Source organism: Aquila chrysaetos, chromosome 6 (assembly GCF_900496995.4).
Source record: "Aquila chrysaetos chrysaetos chromosome 6, bAquChr1.4, whole genome shotgun sequence".
In the NCBI taxonomy this organism is placed as follows: Eukaryota; Metazoa; Chordata; class Aves; order Accipitriformes; family Accipitridae; genus Aquila; species Aquila chrysaetos.
Window position 1 is genome coordinate 35309848 of NC_044009.1, and position 25824 is coordinate 35335671.

Here is a 25824-nt window from a genome sequence, read left to right on the forward strand (position 1 = left end):
CTGAAACTAAGAGGCACCAATGCAAACAGGGATCTTTCCTACCCTCGGGCATTCTTTAATTTTTGAGTCAAGATCAGGGTCTGATCCTATGCTATTCAGCACGGTATGAAAAAGGACCTCAGATTGGAAGTGCATATTGGAAAGCATATATTACATATGTTAAGATACCTTAAGAGAACCTTCCCTCTTATTAATGTACATATTTGCTGATACATGTTTGGTAGATACGATGCTGTTAATTTCAGAGTTGCTGGTCTATGTTCAATAAATATGCACGGCACGCTATTAGTTTCAAAGTTAAGCTCTTTATGACTCTCCATACCAAACTGGGACAGTCAGTTATTACATTGAAAATAGCATGCATTCGGAAAGGTTCATGGGGATGCGGGGTTCACATCTACTGCTTCTTGTTATGACGTTTTATTTAAAAAGAGACACACCATCCCGCCACATATTTAATTTTAGTTTCAATAGCTTGCTTTTGTATCAGGCTCACCAGTGGGGAATTTCTGCCTCCCGCTCTCTGCATGGAAACTTTAAAGCTTTGCTGTTCCAGAAAACGAACTGTTTCTGGTAGCACAGCTTCAATTTTGCTGCAGCTACGGACCTCTCTCTGCCTGAACCTGATTTCTGATTTTTCAAATTGCCAAGGCAGGAGCTGCCAGGTGTTCCTCTGCCGTTTCCAGCAGGAGAGAACATTTGCTCACTTACAGATGCCTGGTTTTGTTCACTGCCTTTCCGCCCAGTTCCCAGCCCAGCACACCCTGAACTCCTGCATTCCCCGGGTGTCCAGATTCCTACATGATGGGCACATTTGAAACGTGTAAGACAGACTGCACATTGCACTTCCCATGAAAATCTAGTATTTCTTTCCCTGAACGACTGCTCCTCCAAGTCTAATCAAAATAGATTTTCCTAGCCAAAAATTTTTTTCTTGTGACTTTGTAAGCGCTTTCTTGCACAGCTGGGGTTCGAGCTATACAGCTTTTCCAGGTCAGTGCCGAATCACCCAACGCGCAGCTATAAACAGACACGACTTTCTTTTTACATTCAGTTCCCCTTCTTTCTCTTTTCCTCCTTCAGGCCAACCATTTCTCTGCGTCTTTATGTTTTTATTTTTGGTTTATGTAACTTCCTGTAGCCAGCATGGTAATTTTCTCAGCAACAGTTATTTCAACAGCTCCCAATCTCATCCCCTCCTCCCCCTTCCCTGGCAGCAATGGCTCAGACAATTGCAATTTTAGCTGCTAGCTACCAGAAAACTCTTAGAAAGTATGGCAAGGCTGCCCGGTCTGCTTCTGTTCCCTCTTCAGCTTTGCAAAGGTCCAGTTAGCTCCTACGGGCAAATAAGCAGAGGCAAGTCTGTAACAGGGAGGGAGGGGAGGGCTTTGAGGCCTGGCCGTGGGGGTCCCTGACGCTCCCCGTGGCGGTGAGGGCCGTGGCCCCGCACCGGGCGCCTGCTGCCAGCCGCTCCCCGACGCAAGCGCTGCTGCGGCACGGAGGGACCCTACGGTGACACCAGGCCGCCTCGGCCGCCTCCTGACAGGGTGGTGACCCCCGGCCCCTGCCCTGTGGGGACTGCCACCCGCCCCACAGCCCCTCGCCGGGGGCTCCCTGCCTCAGGGATGGCGTCGCGGCCCTCATGCCGGGCCTGGCCGGCACGCGGCCCGGCGGCCAGAGGGGGGTGAGGATCGCAGGGAAACGTCTAGAAATGTGTTATTTGCTCCACTTTTAGGTATTTTGCTTCAGCACCTACCATTACTTATTAAGTTTGGTTTATAGTCTCTTCACTTCTTCGCTTTTACCACTTACGCTCTCCCTTTCTTTCCCAACTGAACTCCTAAAGACGCTTCTTTTAGGTCTGCTTTTCTGGGTTTTCTTCATTTTTCCTCGGGTTTTCCTCCTTTTTTTCCTCCTTCCTATTTTTCTTTCACTTTTCCTCTTTTTTTTTTTTCCTTTCCCTCCTCATTTTCCCTTCATTTTCCTATGTTCTCCTCGTCTTTACTCTTATTTTTTCGCCCGCGACTCTCCTTCCCTTTCCCGTGTTTCCCTCCCCTCAGCCGTAACCTCGCTCCCGCCGGGGCCGGCCCTTCCCCGCCGCCTCGACCCCTCACGCCCGGCCACCGCCCAGGCCCGGCCCCGCCCCACACCTCGCCGCAAACCCGGGGCCGCTCTTCTCCTGGCAACAAGTGACGCTCCCCCGGGGCGGGCCAATCCGACCCGCTGCTCGCCGTCCCGGCCAGCCGGCGGCGGGCGCGACGCTCCGGCAGAGCGAGCCCGGCAGCGCGCCCGCTCCGCGCAGCCTGCGCGCCGCGGAAGGATGGCGCGGGCGGCGGGGCTCTGCCTGGCCGCCTGCGGCCTCGCCTGGCTCCTCGTCTGCTGCGCGGCCCGCCGACAACCCTCAGGTAAGCCGGGCGCCCACCTTGCAGGGAGGGAGGAAGGGCGGCGGGGCGTGGGGGGGAGACGCTGCGCGGGTGCGCGGCGGAGCAAGGGGCGCGGAAAGCCCTTTTCTGCCCCGGCGGGCGCCTGAGGGGGGAAGGCGGCGCGGTGACGGGCCTTCCGCCCCGACGCTTCCCGGCGCCTCCGGGCGTTGCGCCGGGTGGCAAAGTCCAACTGCGTGGAAGCAACGTGGGAAACTTAGAAGGAGGAGCGAAAAAGGGAGGAAAAAAACCCCCCAAACCTTCCTCCCGGAGCACTCGCTTCGCCTGGGGCGTCGCGAAAGCCGGCCGCTGCCCCGCCGCCCCCGGGTGCCAGGTTCCCGGTGCCCGGGGTGCCGGGGGCCGAGCCGGGGCAGCGCCGGGCCGGCGGCGCGGAGCGGAGCGGTGGGAGGGAGGCGGGTCTTTGGCCTCTTACCTGGAGAGGAGAAATAACCCGAACTCAGGCAGGTCCCCCGCCGGGCGTCAAGCCGTCGTTTTTATTCGCTGCTTTATGCGCAGAGAGGGAGAGGCAGGAGGCTTACCCAGCCTTTCAGAAGGCAGGTGGAAAAGTTTGGCGTTGAGGAAATTCTTGTAAGCCAAAGCCGCTAGCTTGGGGAGAGCTGCTGGGGAACGAGTTCAGCTCTTTGCTGAATGGTTGCACCTCGCATATTTTTGTATCCTTTGATAGTAGCAGGCTCGGTTTTGTAGCTAAAGATGTCAGGTAAAACTCCATGGCAAGAGTGTTGAACTGGAGTAACTGAGCACCGGTATTAATAAATTGCTGTACAGGGGGATTTGGTGAGACGGTATCAGCAATTTTTCTCAGGGAATTTTAAAAAGTGGTTTTCTTCTTGATGTCAGAACGAGGTTTGTGGGGGAAGAAGTGAAAGAAGATGAGGAGAGGGAAGATCTGAGAAAAGTCAGAGAACACATTAAAAGGAATTGAAAAGGAGAAGAAAGTCTGGAGGGGAGAATAAAAAGCGAAAAGCAGATATAGTGCAGATATAGTGTGAAAAAGCACAGGGTAAAAAGATGCCACAAAAGCAGGACTGGTTGTTAAAATATCTTGTTTAGTTAATAGAGAGGATGAAAGAGGCAGTTGGTTGAAATGTGCTATTTAGAAAAAGTCACTCCAGTAGGTGGCTGACTTAAAGATTTTTCTTCACAGTTTGACCAGCTCAGTACTATTTAGATACTATTTGGCACTTACACAGTGGAAAATTCATGAGTATACTGGGAAGTAGTGGTAAAAATCACTGCATAACATCACTGAATATTTTCCTTGCTGTTCAGCCAAACCTATTATTAAGTCATATTAAAAAAACGCAGTAGGAATGTGATTGACAGTGCATTACTACTAAATACAAAACACTACTCAGCAGATTCCTTATTTAAACACCAGAGTAGTAGCCTTGTGGGTTTGGGACAGCCAAGGTCCATTTTAGCCTGGTTAGTGAAAGTTTTTTACTGTGGGGCCATCATTGTTGTGGCATAGAAATAGGTTTAGGGCAATTTTTTTTCTCAGCTTAAACCTACTGCCACTTGTCATAGAGATGTTCTTGTACTGGCAGAGGTGTCAGCTTGTATCAGTAGGGTGATCCATATCTTTTTAAAATTGTATACTACACTTTGTCAACTTTTTTTTTCTTTTTAATAACAAGCTGTGTCACAGCTGAAAATGAAACTAGGGTTCCTGTATAATTTTGAAAATGATACTCCTAATCTTTGTGTGGCATCTTTGGTGGGATATTCATTCTAAAACTCTCTCCCGAAAGCAGTGCCAGTTATTTCAGTAATACTGCAGTTGCACCCACAAACTGGTTCACGTATGAGCCTATCATGCTGTGTGTTACTAAGTGATGATTATTGATTACATTTTATGGTACCTGCTGTGTGTTACTGCATTCGCAGATAGGCATCAAGACAAGATTCTCTACCCAGTAAGCTTGCAAATTAATCAGGGGTTGATCCAATCAGTATGTGTTAAAATGAAAGGAAGAATTCTCATTGATAGGATTGGACTTAGAAAACAGCCTCATTTTATCTCCCCTGATTTTATAATAACTTTGAGAGAGGTTTGTTCCCTCCCCCCCCCCCCCCCCCCCGAAGTAAAGAATACTCACTAAAGAGCAGGAAAATGTACTTAACATGGCTTATATGAAAGAGAGAGTATAATGTACAAACAGCAGTTGCTGTACTTTTCTGGTAGCATGTCTCAGAATGTGATTACACTTTTAAAAATGAAATTCCTGTGAAAGTGATACCGAATCATATCCATATGTGAATATTTGTTTGTTCTTATACAGGCAATGATGCTTTTACCATTCGCCATGACACACTGAGCAAGTGTATACAAGTTAAAAACTCACGGATAGTGATAGATGACTGCAAGGACACAAGTGAAGCTTTATGGAAATGGGTATCCCAGAATCGCCTCTTTCATTTGGGGTCCAAGCAGTGCCTGGGACTTGATATATTCACCAAATCACTGTCTCGCCTGAAAATGGTTGATTGTAACTCAGTACTAATGCTGTGGTGGCGATGTGCTGATGCTTCTATCCTTGGTGCATCTCAGTACAAAGTGACTATCAAGAGTACCTATGTAACTGCAAGCATAAATGCAACAGACCAGTGGAGAAGCAACAGTTCCTCCAATGATATATGTCAGTATCCTTACCATGGTAAGTTTGCACAGGGGACTGGAGGATTTTTTTGTTGTTGTGTTAAGGGCTTTTTGCTGTATATCTGTGCCAGTAAATTCTTAAAATTAATCATATGAAAAGACTGATCAGTAAGGCAATAGAATGTTTTGCTGTAGAGAGATACTGATATTCAATTACAAAACTTTAACTGTTTTTAATAAAAAAATGAATATGCACAACTGCAGAAGTTGTGTTATCCAGTGGCTTTCTTATCATGTTTAAATCCCTCCCCCCATCTTTTAGTAAGAGCTTATTTAATTATGAAATATCAACCACCTTATCAGAACTGAAACTGTCCTCTTCACAGTGATGGGAATTTTGCTGTTAGCAGGGTTTGAGGATATTTTCTTTGCTGGTAGGCTGTAAAATCAAATTCAGTGCATGCTGCTAGCTTGCTGCCTGTTGGACTGTCAGGAACCATCCGTTTGCTTTGGTCTGGTACTCTGTCCACTTGTCACAGAAGCCAGTCTCATCTGAAGTCTCATGCTTGCTGGAAGAAGTGGTGAAAACTTGCTTTACCATATCTAAGAGAAGAATTTTCTTTGTATTTGAATTGTTGAGAGTGGCCAGTCTGAAGACCCCAGTAGGCTCAAGTTTGAAATGTTTTACCTCTCCTGTATGTGTTGATTCCTAGAGCCTTGTTGTGTAGTACTCTGTGCAAATCACCTGGATTTCAACAGGACAATGTATTTATCCCTAACTTACCAGGAAGGGGGGAAACAAGTTTATGCTGTGTTATGCCCCACTCAGAAGAAAAAGTACAGAAAAATATTTTCCTCTCATTTTTTTCAGTTCTGGCTTTGCTGTATATTATCTGTAACAACAAGAGACCATGTTTTAAGACAAGTGTGATTTGCATGCTTTTAAGTTAACTATGTCTGTACAAGCAGTAACATTGATTTGTTGTTCTTTCCTCCCCTAGACACCTTGTATATACTTCTTTGATTATTTTTTTTAATTTTTTTTTCCCTCTGCAGAGGTTTATACCAAAGATGGGAACTCGTATGGAAAACCCTGTGAGTTCCCCTTTCTGTATAATAAGACGTGGCATCATGACTGCATTCAGGATGAAACGCATACGGGTGGGAAATGGTGTGCCACATCTGAAGATTATACTCATGATGGAAAATGGGGAATCTGCTTACAACCAGGCACGTTGGGTTTCTAAATAGCTGTCCTAAAAGTGTTCTGTCACTTTACGTATGTACAGCTCCACCTTGGTGTAGCACATTGCTGTTAAGCTGGGTAAAAGCAGGTCCCTTTTCTGTTGCAGCATTGACAGGACAATCGGTACATGTTCTGCAGTATATGTGATTAACAGTACAAAAATCACTAGACCTTCAGTATTACAACTTCTCTTTTGAAACTTTCATGATGTCTCAGTATAGTTGTAGTTACAAGTACTTTCTGCTTCCTTTAAACAGAGGATGGTTGTCATGATATCTGGGAACGTGATCCGGGGTCTGAAAGCTGCTACCAGTTTAGTACGCAGTCTGCTCTTTCTTGGAAGGAAGCTTATATTTCATGTCAAAGGCAAGGGGGAGATTTACTTAGCATCCAAGATGCATCTGAATTAAGTTACATACAAGGTAGGTGTAATTATTCACATAAGAATATCAGGATATCTTGACAAATTAACATAAAGTGAAGACAGCATTTTAGTTTCTGTCTTAAAATTCTGGGTTAAAATTTGATTGTATTTAAAATACATTGGTGCTTTCATTTGTGTAGCAAAAATGCTAATCTCACTTCAGAGATTTTTTTTAAGTTTATCTGTGTGATTTCATTGTAGTGGTTAGCTGTTGCTCATATTTATAATGAGGAATGTCCCCAAAATCTCAAATACAGGGCAGAGTGGATGTTGGTGTTTCAACAGCCTGTTACCCACTTGTTATGAAATTGTCCTCACTGATGGTCAGGCTTGGCCTGGGGGAATTACCAGTGTGCCTTTGGGAATATAAAACCAAAGGACAAACATCTGAAGGTATTGGGAGGGAAGACGTGTGCGAGTGAATTCCTTCTCAGTTCAAGAAAGTTTGCATGTCTGATGATAGTAGCAATCTTTCTCTCCTCAAATGCATGCCCTTTCAGATCACATTTTTAACTTAAAGGAGACCAATAAAAGATGAGCATTTTGTACTAATTGTTTTCTTAAAAAAAAAATAAAGCTAAGGATGGCGTTGCTGAGATCTTTTGGATTGGCTTAAATCAACTGGACGTTTCTGGAGGTTGGCAGTGGTCAGATCACAAACCTTTGAATTTTCTCAACTGGCATCCAGGTAATGATGTTTCTGGTGGTATTAATGATATTCACAACACTAACTAGTATTTTACTTTTTTTTTTTTTTTTTTACCACCCTTCTCTATCAGACTTCATCAAAACAATCATTGTTCCATTTCTGTTAAAAGTTTGAAAGCATCTTTTCCTCCTAGCCAGTGAATCTTTCTGCACTTGTTCTATATTTATGGATGATTAGGTTAATAAATCTCTAAAAAGGTAAAACTTAAATAGTATCTTTGAGGTCCATTTTAGTAAAGAATCTACAGCTTCTCTAGCTGCTAAATTTTTCCTCCCACTGACAAAATGGCATTGACTTCCCTCAAACGTTACAGTTATTGATGTATGTGCAAGGACTGACATTACTTAGAAGCCTAACTCGTGTTTTTAAACTTCAAGGTTGCTTAAACTTGTTTTGAGGTGAAGACGAAAGAAGTATAAAACCTTTGAAAAACCTTTTTTAATTACTCTCAAGTTCCTAGTAGAATTGGTGAGAGTCTTGTTTGTTTAGAATTTTCAGCATGTATTTGTAATATTCTCACAAATATGCCACGGATGTGTATATATGAGAATCCTGGAGGAATAATAATCAGCAATACTGAAGCTAATAATGTTGTGTCATTCAAGCTGAATTTCACCTTTTTAAAGTGGAATTCTCTTTTTCCTTCAGTTTCTAGAATAGTGCTGCAACATGAATTCTGTGAAAAGATAAGTGGTTTCTGTTAGTTCTTTGAAAGCTTTACTAATTTCTGTGAGATTTTCCAAATGTAGTCTGTCGTTTGGAAAGGTTAAGGGCCTTTCTGCTGCTTGTACTACTGGCTGCACCTTCTTCTGGAACTGTGATGACACTGTGGCACTGTAATGTAGAGCTGGAGACTAGACTATCCTGAGTTACAGTGGCATAATTTAGTCTGCAGTCATGGCAGATATACTAATGTCTACCCCTCTTATGAAGAATACTTACTGGTATCTAACAGGAATTTTGCTAGCTGCAAGTTGATACCAGAAAACTTGATACCCATTACTTCTTGTCCTTTCACTGTACACCTCTGAAAAGAGCCTGGCACTGTCTCCCGTTGTACTCTCCCATGAAGAACTTAGATCCACCCTGAGCCTTTTCTATGTGAGACGGAACAAACCCAGTGCAGGGGGGGCTGGGGTGCTCTGTGTAGGACACAGCTCGGGTTTGCATTGGGGTTCAGAGAAAGAGAAAGCCAGAAAGTGTTAGTGGAAAGGAGCTCCAAGGGAAGCTGGGAACTGCAAAAAAGAGTTCTCCTCTGTGACGTTTTTAACTGGGGCTTTGTCTCAGGTTTCTGTTAAGGTAAGGGTTATGGTTAGCATTGAGAGAAGGAATGCAAAGCTGTGTTTGGAGTGGGGCTGGAAAGGGGCTGCCAAAGGAAACTGAGGGCTGCAAAAAGGGTTCTCCCCTGAGATGTTTCTAGTCTGGGAAAGTGCTCAGCCAAGGGTTTGTTGTATTGTAAATAAAACATTCCTCCTGGTTCTATGATTAAACATTGGAAGAGAAGTCCAGATTCCTTGATTCTGAAACTTTCTCTCTTACAGAAAACTTTCTGTGGGTCCTGTGGTAGGACGGGTGCCTTCATTCAAAGCAAGTTATGTTCTTCAATTACAAAGTGCTGTACTATGCAAAGTATATTATTCTTGTATTGAAAACCAATAGAAAAAGGAAGAGTCACTACCTTACTGTTTGATAACTTGTGCTCTTCTGTTTTTTATTTGTTCCTGTCTATAGATATGCAGAGTTTGTCCCCACTGGATGGGACTAGCTGTGTGGTGATGAATGCTGCCTCAGGTCAGTGGCAGAGTTACCATTGTGGGACTCCACTTCCATATATTTGCAAAAAGTCACTCAATGAAGTTTCAAGCCTTCCAGGTAGGACAGCTTGCAATTTTTTTTTATGTGTTAATATGAGTGTAGTGTTCACTTTGGAGTCTTTTTTTCCCTCCCCAAGCTATCTTAGGCATCTCTGCCAAAACACTTTTTCAACAGCTTTGGGTATTTTTAGCAGAGCAGAAGCAAACTCTGTATCTTCAGTGTTAAGCTGATGCATCACAAACAGCTTTCATTTTTTGCAGCTTTCTCATTCACACGTAAAGCATTTCCCAGCACAGTCCTGCCCTTTTCATCATGTTTTCCTCCATGGCTTGTGTCTTCTTTCATGTGTTACTGAAAGTCTGGAACTGGCAGTTGCACCTCGAACCTTTCCATCTCTGTTTTAAGCCCATTTCTCTCACTCTGGGTGTATATTGCCATAAAATGGGACCTACCTGGGGCTTGGATCAAACTCTGTTGAATTCAAGTAGAAGTAGTTAAATGACCTTACTATCCTTTGAAACCAGGCCCAGCGCTGGGAATCAGGGTGCAAGAATTGGTAGCTTGTCCAGTGTGTAATCTTTACTGGATCCATAACAGCTCTTATGAGATATTTATTACACACGCACACGCGCGCACATACAACTGCTTCCATGCTTTTAGCCATTTACCTACACCTGGATGTCCCACCCTTCCCATATCCGTGGCATGTTCTTACATGTTCTTCTTCTTTGGCCTTACCCACTTTCCAGGGCTCATGCTTGTGGGGCTCTCATGGGAAAATTTTTTTACTGGAAGGTGATTGTCCTTGGATGAGGGGGAGGACGAGGGGATAAGAGGGATGAAGCAGTGTCGTGGAGGTGGAAAGTGTCATGGAGTGTCTCTGGCTAAGGTCCATTCTCTCCAGCTCCCCCAGGAGGGGTATGTGCCTTTCAGGGGAAAAAAAAAGTAATAAGCCGTTTAAATTTAACTGAACTGGTTCAAATTTTTCAATGATTCCTTGAAAACTAGTTGTCAATTAACCATCCTTATCTGTTCTCTGGCTCCTCAGTGGGGTATGTGGAGTTGTTACCAGTATTTATACAGTGTTTTATTAATTAAAAACCAAAATTATTGTGATTGAAGTATTTTATAGTGTGTCTCGAACCAGAATGGCTATTAGTATACACCTTTTTCAGCGTGCATTAAAAACAGTTGGAATTCTTGAATATCTTCATTTTCAGAAGAAAAAAATATTTAAAACTAAGCATTTGTTTCATTGCGAGTTATTCAAAATTGGTCTTATGCGTGATACTGCATATAGATAATAATGCCCTATAAAAGTGCAAACCCTTGCTAGAACAAAACAAGGAACTTTTTTTGAAGCTGCTGTCCTGTAATGAAGTAACTTGATTTGCCTTTAATTGCTTTTGAAATCTTGCTTACAATTACTTCTGAACCTTTCACTTGCACTAAGACCAGCTTAATGCAATGCATTCCAGCTTTTTACTTTCATTCCCACTAACTTCTCTCTCCTTCTGCCAACTTCATGGCCCCAAAATATTATGAATCCCCATAATGCTGCTCAGTCAAGTCTATTTGCTTGACTAAACTGTGACCCTTTCTTAAAATATTAACCCTGAAGAGATGTGAATGCATTCTGATTGCTGCATTCTGGCTGGTTTTCAAGGTGCTGCCGGATTTAAAACATGAAGAAAATGCCAACCCATCACACTAGCCAGTGTAAAACAAAAGCCTCTAATTCCATTTCTCTTCACTATTAGAGTTTTGGAGACACTTGGATACTCGCTGTGATTCAGGCTGGGTTCCCCACAATGGTTTTTGCTACATGCTGATAAACAACCAGGCACCTTGGAGTACAGCAGATGAGTTGTGCAAAGCAAATAAGAGTAACCTCATCAGCATACACTCATTAGCAGATGTCGAACTGGTTGTTACAACGCTTCATAATGGTGAGTTGAGATACTTGTGAAGGTCAAGCACCAAGTGCTGCACGCCAAAAATTACAAACCGCTTTCCATGTTCTAGCATATGATTGTCGTAACTTCTAGCTTTTAAATGAAGGTGTTAATGCTGAGCTTGTACACAGGCTGGTGCTGAGTGTTGCTGTTCAGGTCTAGGCCCACTATGTTAGCTCTTGTTTTGGTTTGATCTATTTTACTTACTTATTTATTTATTTATTTATTTATTTATTTATTTACTGGGCTAACCTACTTCTAGTTGCCTAGTACCTTGTGTTTAATTTTCTCATTCAAAGAGAGTAGGAGATAGTTGGGTGAGTATTTTGACTACTGGGTCACTGAACTAATGAATGTTATCTGTACTCTTTGGTCTTATGTTTTTGTCTGCACTCCAAAAAACTTTGTTGAGTTTTTTTGCTTGTGTGTTCATTATTTCTGGGTTGGGTTTTTTTTCTGTTTGTTACCCTCTCTGTGAAACTTACTTATATTCATGAACATAAATTAAGAAACAAGATAATGAAAATACGTTGCACTTGTCTCAAATCCCCTTTCTCGCTGTAAGAAAAGAAATTGTGGCATTTATGCTGTGCAGTATAGCGATAAAAACCTAATTTTGCTGACTTCACATTCCTTTCCAATTAGTTTGAATATTATTTTGAAACTACAGTGTTCTCCTAATTTTAAATTACAGATGCTAAAGAAGAAATGTGGATGGGTCTCAGGAATGAAGATGTACCAACCTTGTTCAAATGGTCAGATCACTCAGCTGTGGTTTTTACATATTGGGATCAGAATGAACCAAAAGTTCCTTTTAACAGCACTCCTAACTGTGTGTCATATTCAGGCGAGGTAGGAATACAGCGTTGGGTTTTTTAGGGGTTTTTTTTCCATCATAGTAGAGGCAACATTGATGTGTGTGAAAGTCAAGGAGGGGGTTCAAGCAGATAACTGATTTTATTTCTGGAATAATCTTTAAAATACAGTTAATCATTTTTCTAAAAGCAAATTTCTTAAAATTATGTAGCCAACACTTGGTAGCTGTGTACTGCAAAGAATGGAAGAAATTGCTCACAGCTCTGAGACTGCCACTGCTGTTGACCAGCCAGTTGTCCTTGTCACTCTGCATTTTGGGTTACCGTATTCTTGCGTGTCTGGGGCAGAGAGCTAGGAAGGAGGTGGGCCGAACTATTGAAAGGAAAAGCTGGGTTCAGTCATCTCCAGGACCAGTTTGGGCCTCCCTCTCTGAGGATGGGTAGTGAGATACCTCGGTAAGAAAAGAGAGGGTAGACACTGGGGGGATACAGTACAGAAGAAGCAAGGGGTGGGTGGGGGAAGGAGATCACAAAGGTGAGTGGAGAGGAAAGCAGGCTATATCCCATCTCCCAGACTGAGTAGAAAACTGGGGCAAGCATCTGCTTGCTGTGCTGTCAGGCTGGCAGTGGAGCTCATGTGCCCAGCTCCTCTGAGCTGTCTCGTCCCCAGCTCCGCAGTAAGCTGAGCACACCCCCTGCACCCATTCCCTCCCTAATCTGAGAGAGGTGGCACCACCCTGGCCTTTTCTTCCCTTTTCAGATATGATCCAGAATCCTTCCATCTCCACATTTGTCAGCTTTCTCTCTCCCTTCCAAACGTGCACCTATGCATATAATACAGGGCATCCCACCCACAGTATTTTTGCTAGAGGCATTTTGGCTTTTCCCCTTATGACAACTCAGCCCCCACGCTATGAAAATTGAGATTTTAGATTTTAAATACTTTTTTTTCCCCTTTCCTTCTCACAGTTGGGACAGTGGAGAGTCAAATCCTGTGAAGAAAAATTGAAATATGTGTGCAAGAAAAAAGGAGAGATTTTGAATGAAACGAAATCAGATAGAAGTTGTTCACTGGAAGAGGTAATAGGAAGTCTATTTCTTATACTTTCAGTTGGTTCAGAAACCTGCATAAAATCACTTACTTCCTCTACTTCCCATTTCCTTCTTGCCCATACAATAAAATCTATGGAACATTTTAGCTGAAAAAGGATATTTATATATCATGAGCCAAATTTCAGATTCTCCTAAGCAGGCTTTGGATGTACTACCACTCTATTGATGAAAGTATTATGAACTTGGACCCAGGAGATGATGTGTTTTATTTATTTGTTTGTTTGGAAAAAAAAAAAAAAAAATTACTAGATATGTAATTGCTAATGCCATTTGTTCTGTGGTTTTTGCTTTAAGTATGTTTTAAAATTTAGGATAAGCACTTTGCAACATAAAGATATGCAGAAATTGATAATCGAAATTAGTTTTCTGTTACACTTCATTTGGCTCTCATTTTTGTTCTTTGACTTGAATAAAGGTGGTGGGTTTTTTTGGTTGTTTCAGCTTTTTGTGGTGTTGTGGTTTTTTTGTTTTGTTTTTTTTTTTTACAGTATAACATGTTACAGCATAAATAAGGCTTGAAAAGAAGTCTTTTCTGTTTTGAACAATCTTGGGATGGTATTACTAGCTACTTTGGAGTCCTTTGGTTCAGTTTTGTGTGGCATACTGCCTGCAACAGGAAACATGTTTACCTCCTGTCTGTCTTACTGCACAACCTGGGGGTATTTTTACTTTGTCTCTTCAGAGGTGGGCAGCATGTAGAGTTACAGCTTGCTGTGCTGTTCGGACGCTGGTGGCATTGGTAGGCTAGCAAAGACGTAACACATTAACGTTCTTTGAAATTTCAGTGTAGATATAGGGGAAAAGATTTGAATAATGTGTGAACTTAAAAAAATTCTCTATTTTCTGTATGAAATATTTTTTTCAGAAGTAAGGAAACACTAGTAATACCCTCTTATTATTCCTCTGTTTGAATCCTGGCATTGGTGGAACAGCATGAAAACTCCTATTGTTTTGAATAGGACTAAGCTGTTGACCTTGTGTTTCTCTCTTTAAATGCACATAGCAGTCAGAAGACTCTGCACAGTCGAGCTAAACCAGTGGTGTATTTTATTCCCGTGCTTGCTTTATTTCTTAGAGCTGTGAATCTGAGAGTTGATGATACTGCACCTTGTATGTGATGCACTGCATTTCTTTCTTGTATATGCTGTGCCAGCTTGTGGGCACTAACCAATGTTAGCAACGATTTATTTTGTCCTGTAGATAATGCCTAAATTAGGTGGTTATGTATAAACATGTTTTTTGTTCTTTAACCAGGGATGGGAGAGACATGGAAACTACTGTTACAAGATTTATAAAACAGAAGTTTCATTTGGAGCACAGTGCAATCTTACAGTGATGAACAGGTAAAGCACATCTCTGTAATTTATGGGCATGTATCACAGTACGATCCTGGAGATATAGTCAGAGATTAAGACCTCTGTATGCTAATTAGTGGTTTATAAGGAAAAAATAGAGCTAGAATTGCTTTTGCAGAGAACTAGCAAACCGTGTTTTCCATGGTGTGACAATGGTAAACCTACAGTGTACAACCTTCTTGGAAGTATGTGTATTCACAGCCTGCTGACCCCACGTTGAATACGGGACTGCCTGGACAACCACTTGAACTAACTCGTGTAATAATATGCCCGATTTGCAAATTGTCTCAGTAGTTTCAGATATCTTTCAAATATTGACTCAAATTAATCTGTTAATTTTCAGATTTGAGCAAGAGTTTATAAACAGTCTAATTAGAAAACACACCAAAGTTGAAGAAAAATACTTCTGGACTGGTTTGCAGGATATTAGCCAATCAGGAATATATTCCTGGGGTACAGTGGATGGGGAAAAAACTGAAGCCGTGACATACACTAACTGGAATTCCTTGCAACCAGGTAAATTTAACAAAAAAGTATGTAAAAATATTATCATTTTACGCTGAGCAAGCGTTGGAGTACCATGTTACAGAACTCCAAGCATGAAATAAAATAGTCATTCAGAAATCTATGGACTTTTTGGAAAACTAGCCAATAGTTTTAAATATGTCTTTGGTGGCTTAAATCTTAGCGTTTTCAGGAGGATGTGTGGCCATGCCCAGTGGAAGTTCTCTTGGAAAGTGGGAAACTAAGGACTGTAAAACCACTAAAGCATTTTCTGTCTGCAAAAAATACATCGGGCTGCCCAAGGAGCCAGAAGTGCTCCCAAAGCCAACTGATCCCTGTCCGCCTGGGTGGCACAATGGATCCGGCCTTGCCTGCTACAAGGTAAAATATTATTCCTGTTAGATTTTGTTCATTGCTGTCTTGCAGCAAGTGTGTGAAAAGCTGTTTTGTGGCTTAGAGCTGCTCTGAAGTGTATTTCAAAGATGTTTTACACTGGGAGGAGGAATTCATGTTGATTCAGGCTGACTGCCTCCAAATGTTCTCATGCATCATCCTCTGCCGATTCCTGAAAGATGCAGCGTGCCTCTCCCTGCTTTTTCTGCACATCAGAGCTGAGTGGGGCAATAGCATTTGCCCTGTGCTGCCATCTTGGGAGCCTGATGCTGATGGCGAGTGCCATGTCTGTATCCTAGCCTGCCTGCCATCATCTGGCATGCAGAGACACCTGAATAGGGAAGGAAAGTGCTTTGCATTGCCTTCCCTTTGTCCTTTTTCTTTCCATATTCTAAGAGTGTAGATGGGAGAGGTGGGATTTTCTCTGGTTTAAATATGGATATTAAACTTCATCAAAAAAGTGCAGCCTCAATTGTGTTTTACTGGTTTTGATGTAAATAGTGGAAGTGAGCAGCCATGGTGTTAGCTGGAATGGCTTAAACAAGTTTGTACTTAGAAATGCAGGTTTTTCTCCTCCTATTAACAATCAAATCAAGTTAAAACTGAGGCTGTTTATTGGATTGTTTATTCATTATTTCTAGACTTCTGCAATGAACTGTCTTGTAAACAGCTTATGTAGCAAAGTGGGGAAACCCAGCTTGAATAACAAGGCTGTGGGCAAGGATCCTGAAGGGATGGGTCTAGCTGATGTGCAGCACAGCTGTCCCATAGCTGATGGGATGTGACAGCTGGCCCTGGCAGTTTCTCCAAAACTCTTGTTGACCAAGTACAGCATGTCTGTGCAGAGAGATCCAGCTGATGGGAGTTGGCTTGGACTGAAATCAAGGGGATCAAGTGGACATGTTAGCTGAGGTGTATGAGCCAAGTATGCAACTCTTGATACATACAGGTAGCAAAGGGAGTGCCAAAGAACTTTCTTCCCCTGCAGCACCCAAACGGGCCTGGTTTCAGTGAACATTGGGCTTTGCATTTCACCATAAATTTGAAAGAACAACATCCCCTAAAACATATAATTTGGCTTGCAGTTTTGGAATGAGTTGGGTGTTGTTTTCTAAAATCTTTCTGGTAAAGAAAAACAGAGAAAGTCTGCCATATGGAGTACGTTGCATTTGAAATAAATTCTGTCAGCTAAACTTCAGAGTCTGGCTGTTGTCAAACAAACTGAAAAAAAATTAAATAATTCTCAAGAAGTCAAGCTCTCTCCCTGTGGAAATACCAGTTATTCATTCCTACCTAGGGTGGCCATATTTGAGTAGTACAGGAGTGTTTCAAAATTGCTGTCACTTGTGTCATTTTCTACTCTGATGTTTGGCTGTTGTAAAGTTCTTCCACAGTGAAAGAGTGCTGCGAACCAGGACCTGGGAAGAGGCAGAAAGGTTCTGTGAAGCACTTGGAGGCCATCTGCCTAGTTTTAGTCACTCAGAAGAAATCAAGGCACTTCATTCTATCCTGAGAAAAATAATCAGGTAACAAACTAGCCATGCGCTAGAAGTTTGATTTTGGTTGCATTCTGCAGTAGATAGGAAATGCTGCTGCTGACCCCAAATGGCAAGTATGAGATAGTATGCAGTGACTGTGTTTCCCACAGTAAAAACGGCTAGATGTGGCATTTGAACTGCTGGTCATGTCACTGCCTTCCTGGAAAATGTCAAGGGAGTAGAGCGTGGGCAAATGTTTCACATTGCTAGAGAGAGCACAGGAAAAGAGAGATTTGCTTTGAGCGTCTTCCATTACATGAATTTAAGCCTGTGTTGTTACAATAAGTGTTTCCTTCTTTATGTTGAATTTTGGACAACAGGATGATAGGTGTTCCTATTCTTTACCGATACATTCTTTAGAGATTAGTTATTTCTGTTTTTCAGATAGGTCTCATCTTTATTCATGAAATGCTTCCTGACTAAACTGGGTTCTGTCTTTTGAAAATGTGAATAATGTAGTGTCCAGCAATCTGGTTGGCATGGATCCCATTTGGCATAACTGCAATAACACTATATGGGCATTAGATGGGTGTGTTGAGTTTTCTGGTATCAACAAATTAAATGCTACATAATTTATGAGTTTAAGGCTCTATTTTTAATGAAAGGAACTGTCACTGCAAAGCTTTATTAGGCATTGGTGTGATGTCAGATCCTTGTGTAATATGGTTTTTTTGATTGGCAGCCTGTTTTTTCAGAACTTTTGCCAGCTTAAACTCAAATGCTGCCAGTTAAATGTTCTAATTTTTTTTTGATCAAGAAACTAAATCGGGATTATTTCAGAGGCTGCCAATGTACAACACTGTGATTAAATTTTAAAACTTGATGACTGAAGAGATGCCTTCTTGAAAACCCAGTGAACTTTTTTTAGAAGTGCACAAGTCATGAAAATTACTCAATGTTTATATAGTAAGAGACAAAAACAAACTTGTATGCTCTATATATAGATGGTTTAGCTTGTATAAAAGCCACTTGTGATTCCTTTCCTAAAGTGACTAAAGTCACCGAGATAATTAGTGCACAAATTATTTTTAGCTATACATCTTGTTATACTGTTTTGCAATTACAAATTTTGTTTTAGTATACCTAATCTACTATGAAACATGAATAGAGAAGTAACTTTATTTTCCTACAAGTACTTGGAACTGCTTTTCAGCTTGCAGACCATCTGAGGTATTAATTATAGTTAATGGCCGTTTTTTGTTAGGAGTTTAAAGGTGGAGACTTTTTCTGTCTTTCCAGAAAGTCAGCTAACACATGATGCTACTGCAGTTCCCATATTTCAGAAAACTTGAACTTAGCCTGGAAGAAGGAAAGTCCCAGTACTTCAGTATTATTCTAGCAGAACTTAAATAAGGGGCAATATATTGAGCCCAGTATAAATTGACTTTGCAGTCAGTGTTGCAGTAAGTGCATGTGTCAAATATAATGCTAAACACACTATTTCCATCTAGGTTAACCCCTTTTCAAGCATTGCAGAACTTCCTGAACAGAAATACTACATACTTGACATTGCCCAAAGTCTTTTAAATAACGTTTGTTTGTTTAGATAACATAATGAAGTGTTTAAGTTAGTTATGCTCTTAAATTACTCAGAGGTGGTGCTTGTATTTTGGAGATCAAAAGTCAAGGGTAGCTTGTCTGAAAATAAGCTCATCTGAGAAAGGAGAGAAGAAACCAGGTGAATTACTTAATGAAGAACAAATAATTTGGGTAACTGGGAGAAATCATCCTAAGATAATGTTAGATGTGATTAGCTGCTGGAGTGTGCTGGCATGCAGTTTGTCTGTGTTCCCTGCGTTTACTTAGTACAAACTCTGACCTAAACTATTCATTCAGTGCACTCATTTCAGCTTGGGGAAGGAGCCACACCTTAGCTTTTTTAGTTTCGGGCTCTTTCCCCTTGCACAGTTCTCTGGTGACTCATTGAGAACTGTTTGTTTTTAAATGTTAGCAAAAGTCAGTTTGGTTCACCGGGAAAAGGGCAGCTTGCCTAGTCCGTTCTGTTCTTTACTCAGATTCCACCTTAGAGGCAAATAAGAGCTAGATTGCTTCAGCCAAGTCAGGTGATTGCCATTGGAAAGGAAAATTAAATTTGCCTGCCAACCTTCCCCTGTCTGGAAGAAATAGGAGATAACCTCTTTTCATTTTGAGGGACATCATACAGGCAAAACAGATCCGGTTCAGTTACTTCCATGCTTTTAGGATTGTTTTTGTGAGCATTCTGCAGCTTATAGCTGGCAGCATCGCTGGATGTAAGGAGAGTAACAGCTTGGATTGCTTAGAAATAACATTTCAATCAGAACACCTTACTGGAAAGAAATCAGTTACCTTTCTGCTGCTGTAATTGTTCTGAATCTAGAAAGCCTCACTAACACCTGAGTTTGCAAGAAAAAACTGATCTTATTCTCAATGCACTGACCAAAACAGCAATAAAGCTTAGATGCAAGTTGTAGTAATTGCATTAATACAACTTCTCTTTTCTTCCGCTAAAGAGTGGGTGATTAGCAGAGTGGGAATTCAGCTAGTGGCAGTAGCCTGTTACAGCAGGGGGTCGGGTGGGCTTCATATATACTTTTAGGCCAGCACTGCCTAAGATTAGATGGTACCTTAAATTGCACTGTTAGGGAATTGGCCCAGATGTATGCGTGTTACCTCTTGTCAAGAACTAGGTTGAACTACAAGCCACTTCACTTAGGCTCTTAATCTTGTGTTGGAGCTGACATAAGGGACAGAAAAAATCCTTTTTCTATTTCAGCAGTTAGAATATGACAGTAGAAAAATTACTGGTTTATATTCCCTTCACACTGGTCTAAACTGTATTTATCCACTCCTGCGCAACATTGACTTTTATGAAGTTTTACTTCTGTGTGAGAGAAAAGCCACTGGTATTCTGCAGGGATTGCTGGAGATTTAGAGTCTTCCATTGTTAATCAGCATGGAGTCCATTATAAAGCACAAATTGCGCCTATTTTTTAGGTTGAAACTCAGGATAATCTAGGTTTTAGAGGCGGTTCCAGGAATGTAGCTCAAAGAATATTCCGGCACTGATAAATCCATTTTGATACCAGTCCCTATGATGAATTTTAAATGCCTTGCAATGAGGAGACAGATACCTAAAGTACAAACAAATTCCTTGCTGCAAGCTTAGTTGCAATAGAGAGTCTTAATTCATAGTTGTCTTAAATAGTTGGTGGAATTCTTTTCTGTGATGAGATGATAGTGTAATTTCAGAGGGCTATCAAAAGGCTTTACTTAAGCTTAAAAGTGCTATCAAGGATAGTGTAGCAGTTACTGAATTACTCATGGTCATGTCTGAACAGTTCCAAAAGAAGCAAAAAATGTACATGAATGTGTAAGTGCCCAGTCAGCTGGAAAATGTTATGTTTGCAGGCCAGTAATTGTAAATTAGGAGATAAGCTGGAGAAATTCTTGACCTGGCACACTTTTTAATGTATTTATTTATTACATAAAAGCCAAATACAAGTTGAAAGACTTTGAAAAATTGCTCTAGTTCCTCAGGTAATTGCTGCAGATCTTTCTGGAGTGAGTGTCCCAAATTTTCTTTTTAGTAGATATTCCTCTGTGATGATCAATTGCTTAAATTGCACTAAGCCTGTAGGTGACGATTAGGGGGGGTAGGGTTAAGCAATGTCTGATTCATAATTGGAAAGAACAATCACAGAAAAATAAAATTCTAAAGGCAAATTGCCAAAAGCCACTTAGCTGCTTGACAGCTGTGAATGTTTGGCTCACAGTTTTCCCTCTGGAGTGATACAGGGCATTTAGGCTCTTTAAAGGCTCCTTAGTGATATCATTAAAATCCTAAAGACTATTCAGTATGATAAGATCACACTAGTGTGATCACACTATCACACCGATGTCAGAAAAGTAATATTGGAGTTGAGCAAAAAAGCAAAAATGAGATTTGTTGGTGGCTGATGCTTTTCTTCCTAATGGGAACCCTACCAAATAAAATGCTGTTGCCCTTCTTGGATTTCATATACTTAGCCCACATACTCTGGGTTAGCTGTTTGTTGGTGCTGCACTGTCAGCCATTTCAGGCTCAATTTAGTATCTTTATGGTGATATGTGTGGAAAGGTAATGGCATAGTCTTACCAAAGAATTTATCATTCTGTTATTTCATAACATTGCTTATGCAGGTAAGCCCGGGTCTGAGTCCATCCCTCCATGTAATAAAGTTATTGTCATAAACTTTCCAAGTTCTGTTAAGTTTGTCAGCTCTACCCTTTTGGGATCCTTTTCCAAACTCTGACCTCTGCTGGTCAGACATCTCTTTCCAATTTTGAGCCTAAATTTATTTCTGAGTTGTGGTTCTTTCAGACACAATGTTCTTTTTGCTCAAATAGCTCCTCTTCTTGGGGGTTTAGTCTCCTAATGTATTGTAAAGAATAATTATATCCTTTCCCCGACTTTCTTTGTCAAGGCTAGACAAGAAAATCCGTAATTCTTGTTAATAACCTAAACTTTCATTTCCTCAAATATCCCATATTCCTTCTCTGTATTTGGTACAACATGAATTTATGGAATAGTACTCCTGATACAGTTTTACAAGAGCCCTGTACTGCAGCATCAATACTTCACTATCACTGTCAGACCACCTCGATGAGAGTGCGTTTTCCACAGCTCTATTGCAGTAGGGTTTCACATAGTCTGTGATTTCACAGAAGACTCATGGTCTTTCTCCCCTCTGCTGCTTCCAATTGATACCATTAAGTACCTAGCACAAAATTGATACTTTGAGAAGTAGAGGTTGCAGTACAAAACTAACCTTGCAGTTTGACTAGCACATATTTCATTTTGTTATAGTATCTTTAAATTCATAAGCAATAGTAAAGAGTGTGGTAAAGACTGTTACTGTAGATTTAAGTATTTACATTGTAAACCCAGTTTTTTTGGCAACTTTGTATCTTGGAGCATAGCTGAAATTTTGAATTTAAGCATCCCCTGCGTATGAAAAATGAAGAAGTAAAATCTAGAAAGAAATACAGTTCTGACTATAACTGCAGTGAACAAAGAAATTACCTGATTTAGTTAGTTTTCTCTGTGGTCAGGGAAAGACTACCTACAGATCTTAAAGAAAAGTGCAGAAGAGGTCCTAGCTTTATGCCCATTTTCTCTTTGAACTGCTACAACTTGCAGTAGTAAACCTTTGGTTTTGCTGCTTGATCCTAAGTAATGCCATGACATAGGTCAGTCTTTCTATTAAATGAGCTGAACCATAGACTTGGCTTAAGATTTTACCTTGTTTATTTACAGCAATGACAGATGGGTATGGATTGGAATGAATAAAAGGAGTCCCGATTCTTTGGGAACCTGGCAATGGAGTGATGATAAACCCGTAAGTTAACTTTTAACCAGGAAACATCATGTCCTGGTTTGTTTCAGCTTGGACTGGACTGAAAGTAAATTGATAAATATTTTAATTAAAATATGGCAAATCCTTCAAGAGATTAATAATTCAGAAGAAGATTGTGCACTTAAGAGCTGCCATCCAGGCAGATTTCCAATTAAAAGCATATCTTTAATAAGGCTACCTGATTTCTGTCTCTATTGCATTATAATATTTTAACAGAAATACAGTAGTAAACATCTAAGAGAGAACAAGATGTCTTCATGCCACAACAGAGGGGAGGGTTTATTAGTTCATCTCCTTGATATGCCAGACTTCTCCAAAAATATCTTTCTCACTGTAATTGATTTATTTGCCTGAAATTGTGAGTTCTTCCTCCCCACCCCCAATAATAACAGGTACGCAGACTCAAAACTGCTCCAGTAATTGCCATTTAACACATATTTTAATAGTGATAAACATAATAGGATCCCAGCTTTGAATGGTTATCTCCGGGGATTACCATAGCAAATATAGTCATAAAATAATGATTCTTTTATCTCGTCCATCCTGTAGGTAACTAGTGTTGTTATGCCACTTGATTATCTGGAAGATGAATATGATACAAGAGACTGTGCTGCATTAAAGGTTAGTTTTAAGGTTTTTAATAACAGCATGGATGTTTTACGTGGAAGTACTTGCAAAAAATAATTTTGCCAGCCATATATTGAATTTAGGTTGACTGCTGGGATGTTTCCTTTGCACAGTGAAAAAGTTGTTAGTGTTCCCTTTATCAGTCTACACCTATTACCAATTTTCCCTTACTCAAGCAGTTTTTTATGAACAAAGCGCTGTGCTAATGATACCCTTTAATAAGACTTCTTCTGAACTACAAAATATTTTAGTAATACTGCTACTCTCTATTGCATAATGTCATACTATGTATCTCTTGTATATTACACATAACACTTAAGGATATAACATGGAGCCTAAAACAAAAAAGCAAACAGAAATGAAAATCTAGATTAGTTTTTCCGAACTGCAAATTAAGAAAATGTTTGAAACCTAAAGTAGGGGAATGCAGTAGCCAGGATAGAGCACGTGTTTGTGTTTATTGTGTGTATTTCCTTGTTTACTTGTGAAAGAGACTAAGTGCTGTCTTGGTTTCTAATTCAAAATGTTAGGCCTCTGCTGAATTCCTAATTATGTTCATCATTGCTCAATTTAGTCTTGATGGCATGAGTTTTAAAATGGCCTTTAACTTTTCTGAAGCATCACCTGACTTTTTATAAGATCATTCCAATATGATCCCTTCTTTTAACCTAATTAGAACCACCTCTGCTTTTAGGATTTACTGAAGGAAAGGATAGTTGCATCCCTTTGCTTCTGTTCACAACCATTTCCCCTCATTCTCTCCTCCTGTGTTCATGACCCCAGGCTGAGAAGCTGTCACTGTTAAGCTACTAAAAATTTTAGACAAGAGGAGAGCAGTTTGAAGGAGACACTGTGAATATAGTAACCTCCCTCCCCTACCTGCTAGGTATAGACGTGTTCTTTCACTAAATGATAAAAAATTATCCTTGTTGCAGAGATCAGCAAGAGTGAAGTCAGATTTTAAGCTTGATTGTAAGAAATAATCTTAAATAAGAAAGACTATTTCTGTGCCAGTTCAGATGGGTTCCTCTTTAAGCAGAAATGAGCATCATTTCAAGGCAACAAGTTGCAACAAATAATTCAATAATAAGCATCAGTGACATCCTGTGTGCTACAAAAAAACCAAAGAAAGAACATTGCAAGAAGAGACTTTTGTATGTAGACTTATCTTAAGCCATTTACCTAATTGCTTCACAAGCTCGGCTAGCAGGGAGAGTTATAATTGAAGATTTACAGTTATATCTGCTAAATTTTTGCAAAATAATTTGTGAGACTAGCACCACAGTAAAATACACTGATTTTGCCAAAGTACCTTCTTCGTTTCACATTTCAGAGGCCTATGCCGTACTAACTCAGTTCTCTGTTTCTACTTTTATACAGACCTCTCAGTTTTCACGGAGATCATTTTGGAGATTTTATTTCCATGAAGGCAGAGACATGGAATTTTACTTCAAGCCTTTTGATTGTGAAGCTAAGCTTGAATGGGTCTGCCAGATAACAAAAGGTAAACTGCAGTTATATCCATTTATTCATAGAAAAGAGTTTATTACTTGTTACCACTGACTTGTCATTATTGCCCAATAATAAAATATTGTTTGCAAAGTTTCTATCATTTCCTCTCTGAACTGTTAAGGGGACAGTACATGAGATGTCTCACCTATGTCACATACAAACAGCCGTGCACTTAGAATATTCAAAGATCTATCAGAAAATGACCATGTGGAGGATGCAGTATCACTGCTCCCATATTCTTTCTTGTCCCGTGAAGTGAGAAGTGGCTTCTTACTAGGTGAGGTGATATAAGCCACTGAGTTGCAGCATTTGTGGACTTCACTTAATCTTTCTTAGTGATATTTGTAACTATATGACCACAGACATCTCGGGTGTACAGTTTGCTTCAACCTGAAGTGAATTCTTCTGGTAAAACTGGTGAACTAGCTCCTCACTGTAGTGAGACAGGGGAGTGGGAATACAATAGAATGGCATGGCATATCTGCCACGTCAAGATCCAGGTTTTTCCATGCAGTACGAGAAGTGCTGTAATCCAATAGGCTTTTACGTTTTGGTTGTTCATTAAAAGGCATTTCAGGGGATGAACCTTTCGTCTTGTGGGGAGATAGGGGTAGATATGCTGCTTTGATGCTTATATTCTGCTTGGCAGAAAAAAATCCACAGATGTTTAAAACTGAGGTATGCAAAACTCCCATTAGTTTTACACCAGCTTATTTCAAACTATTAAACCTGTGTATGATTTCCTTCTCCTTTTTATTTTTTCCATCACGCATACTGAGAAGCATGAGTACAATCCATCACTTCCATTATTGGTGACCACAGTCTTGTTAGAAGTTGAACTTGAAGTAACTATTCCTTTTTTTCCTCTGGACAGGTAGCACTCCAAAGACTCCTGAGTGGTATATACCAGGTAAATGGACTTTTTGTGTATTCTTCTGCTATGTGTTTATAGTTGTTAATACTCTATATTTTTTATCAGTTTTGTTATATTACTACTGTAATACCTGTTTGATACCAGCAAAGGTCATGACTGATAGAATTTGATTCTGAGAGAGCTCAGAATGCAAGGAGTGTTGCTTCTTCCCAGTGTCAAACTAAAATTTCTTACTACGTGCAGAAAAAGAAAGGATCAGTTTTTCAGAATTTATTTCTTACTCATGTGGTATTTCTTCTGCATAGATGAAATTGGAATTCATGGAGCCCCACTTGTAGTTGATGGAGCAGAGCTGTGGTTTGTACCAGATAAAAACCTGACCTTCCAAGAAGCTATTTTCTACTGTCAAAAAAATGATAGTGATTTAGCCTCTGTGGAGTCTTATCCAAAACTCAGGACAATACTGTCTCAAATAGAAAAGGTAAGGGGGTGTAATCTGTCTAACAGATAGTTTCCACTATAGGGA

At 40.6% G+C, this 25824-nt stretch overlaps 1 protein-coding gene across 2 annotated transcripts in view; it reads left to right on the forward strand.

Moving 5' to 3' along the window:
- Positions 1-2246: 2246 nt before the first annotated feature.
- Positions 2247-25824, forward strand: part of LY75 (lymphocyte antigen 75) — a 47439-nt gene continuing 23861 nt past the window's right edge. Inside the window, exons 1-18 of one of the 2 annotated variants that reach the window (XM_030018399.2) lie at positions 2247-2405; positions 4724-5098; positions 6097-6270; positions 6544-6708; positions 7288-7398; positions 9151-9291; positions 10995-11183; positions 11884-12041; positions 12974-13084; positions 14372-14460; positions 14816-14988; positions 15161-15357; positions 16753-16895; positions 22186-22267; positions 22835-22906; positions 24293-24416; positions 25299-25334; positions 25604-25779. In XM_030018399.2, the coding sequence (XP_029874259.1) occupies positions 2321-2405; positions 4724-5098; positions 6097-6270; positions 6544-6708; positions 7288-7398; positions 9151-9291; positions 10995-11183; positions 11884-12041; positions 12974-13084; positions 14372-14460; positions 14816-14988; positions 15161-15357; positions 16753-16895; positions 22186-22267; positions 22835-22906; positions 24293-24416; positions 25299-25334; positions 25604-25779 (2601 nt within the window). In that variant the 5' untranslated portion in view covers positions 2247-2320. Of the gene's footprint in view, positions 2406-2636; positions 2975-4723; positions 5099-6096; positions 6271-6543; positions 6709-7287; positions 7399-9150; positions 9292-10994; positions 11184-11883; positions 12042-12973; positions 13085-14371; positions 14461-14815; positions 14989-15160; positions 15358-16752; positions 16896-22185; positions 22268-22834; positions 22907-24292; positions 24417-25298; positions 25335-25603; positions 25780-25824 lie in introns of those variants that run through there. The other variant, XM_030018400.2, reaches the window with a different exon arrangement.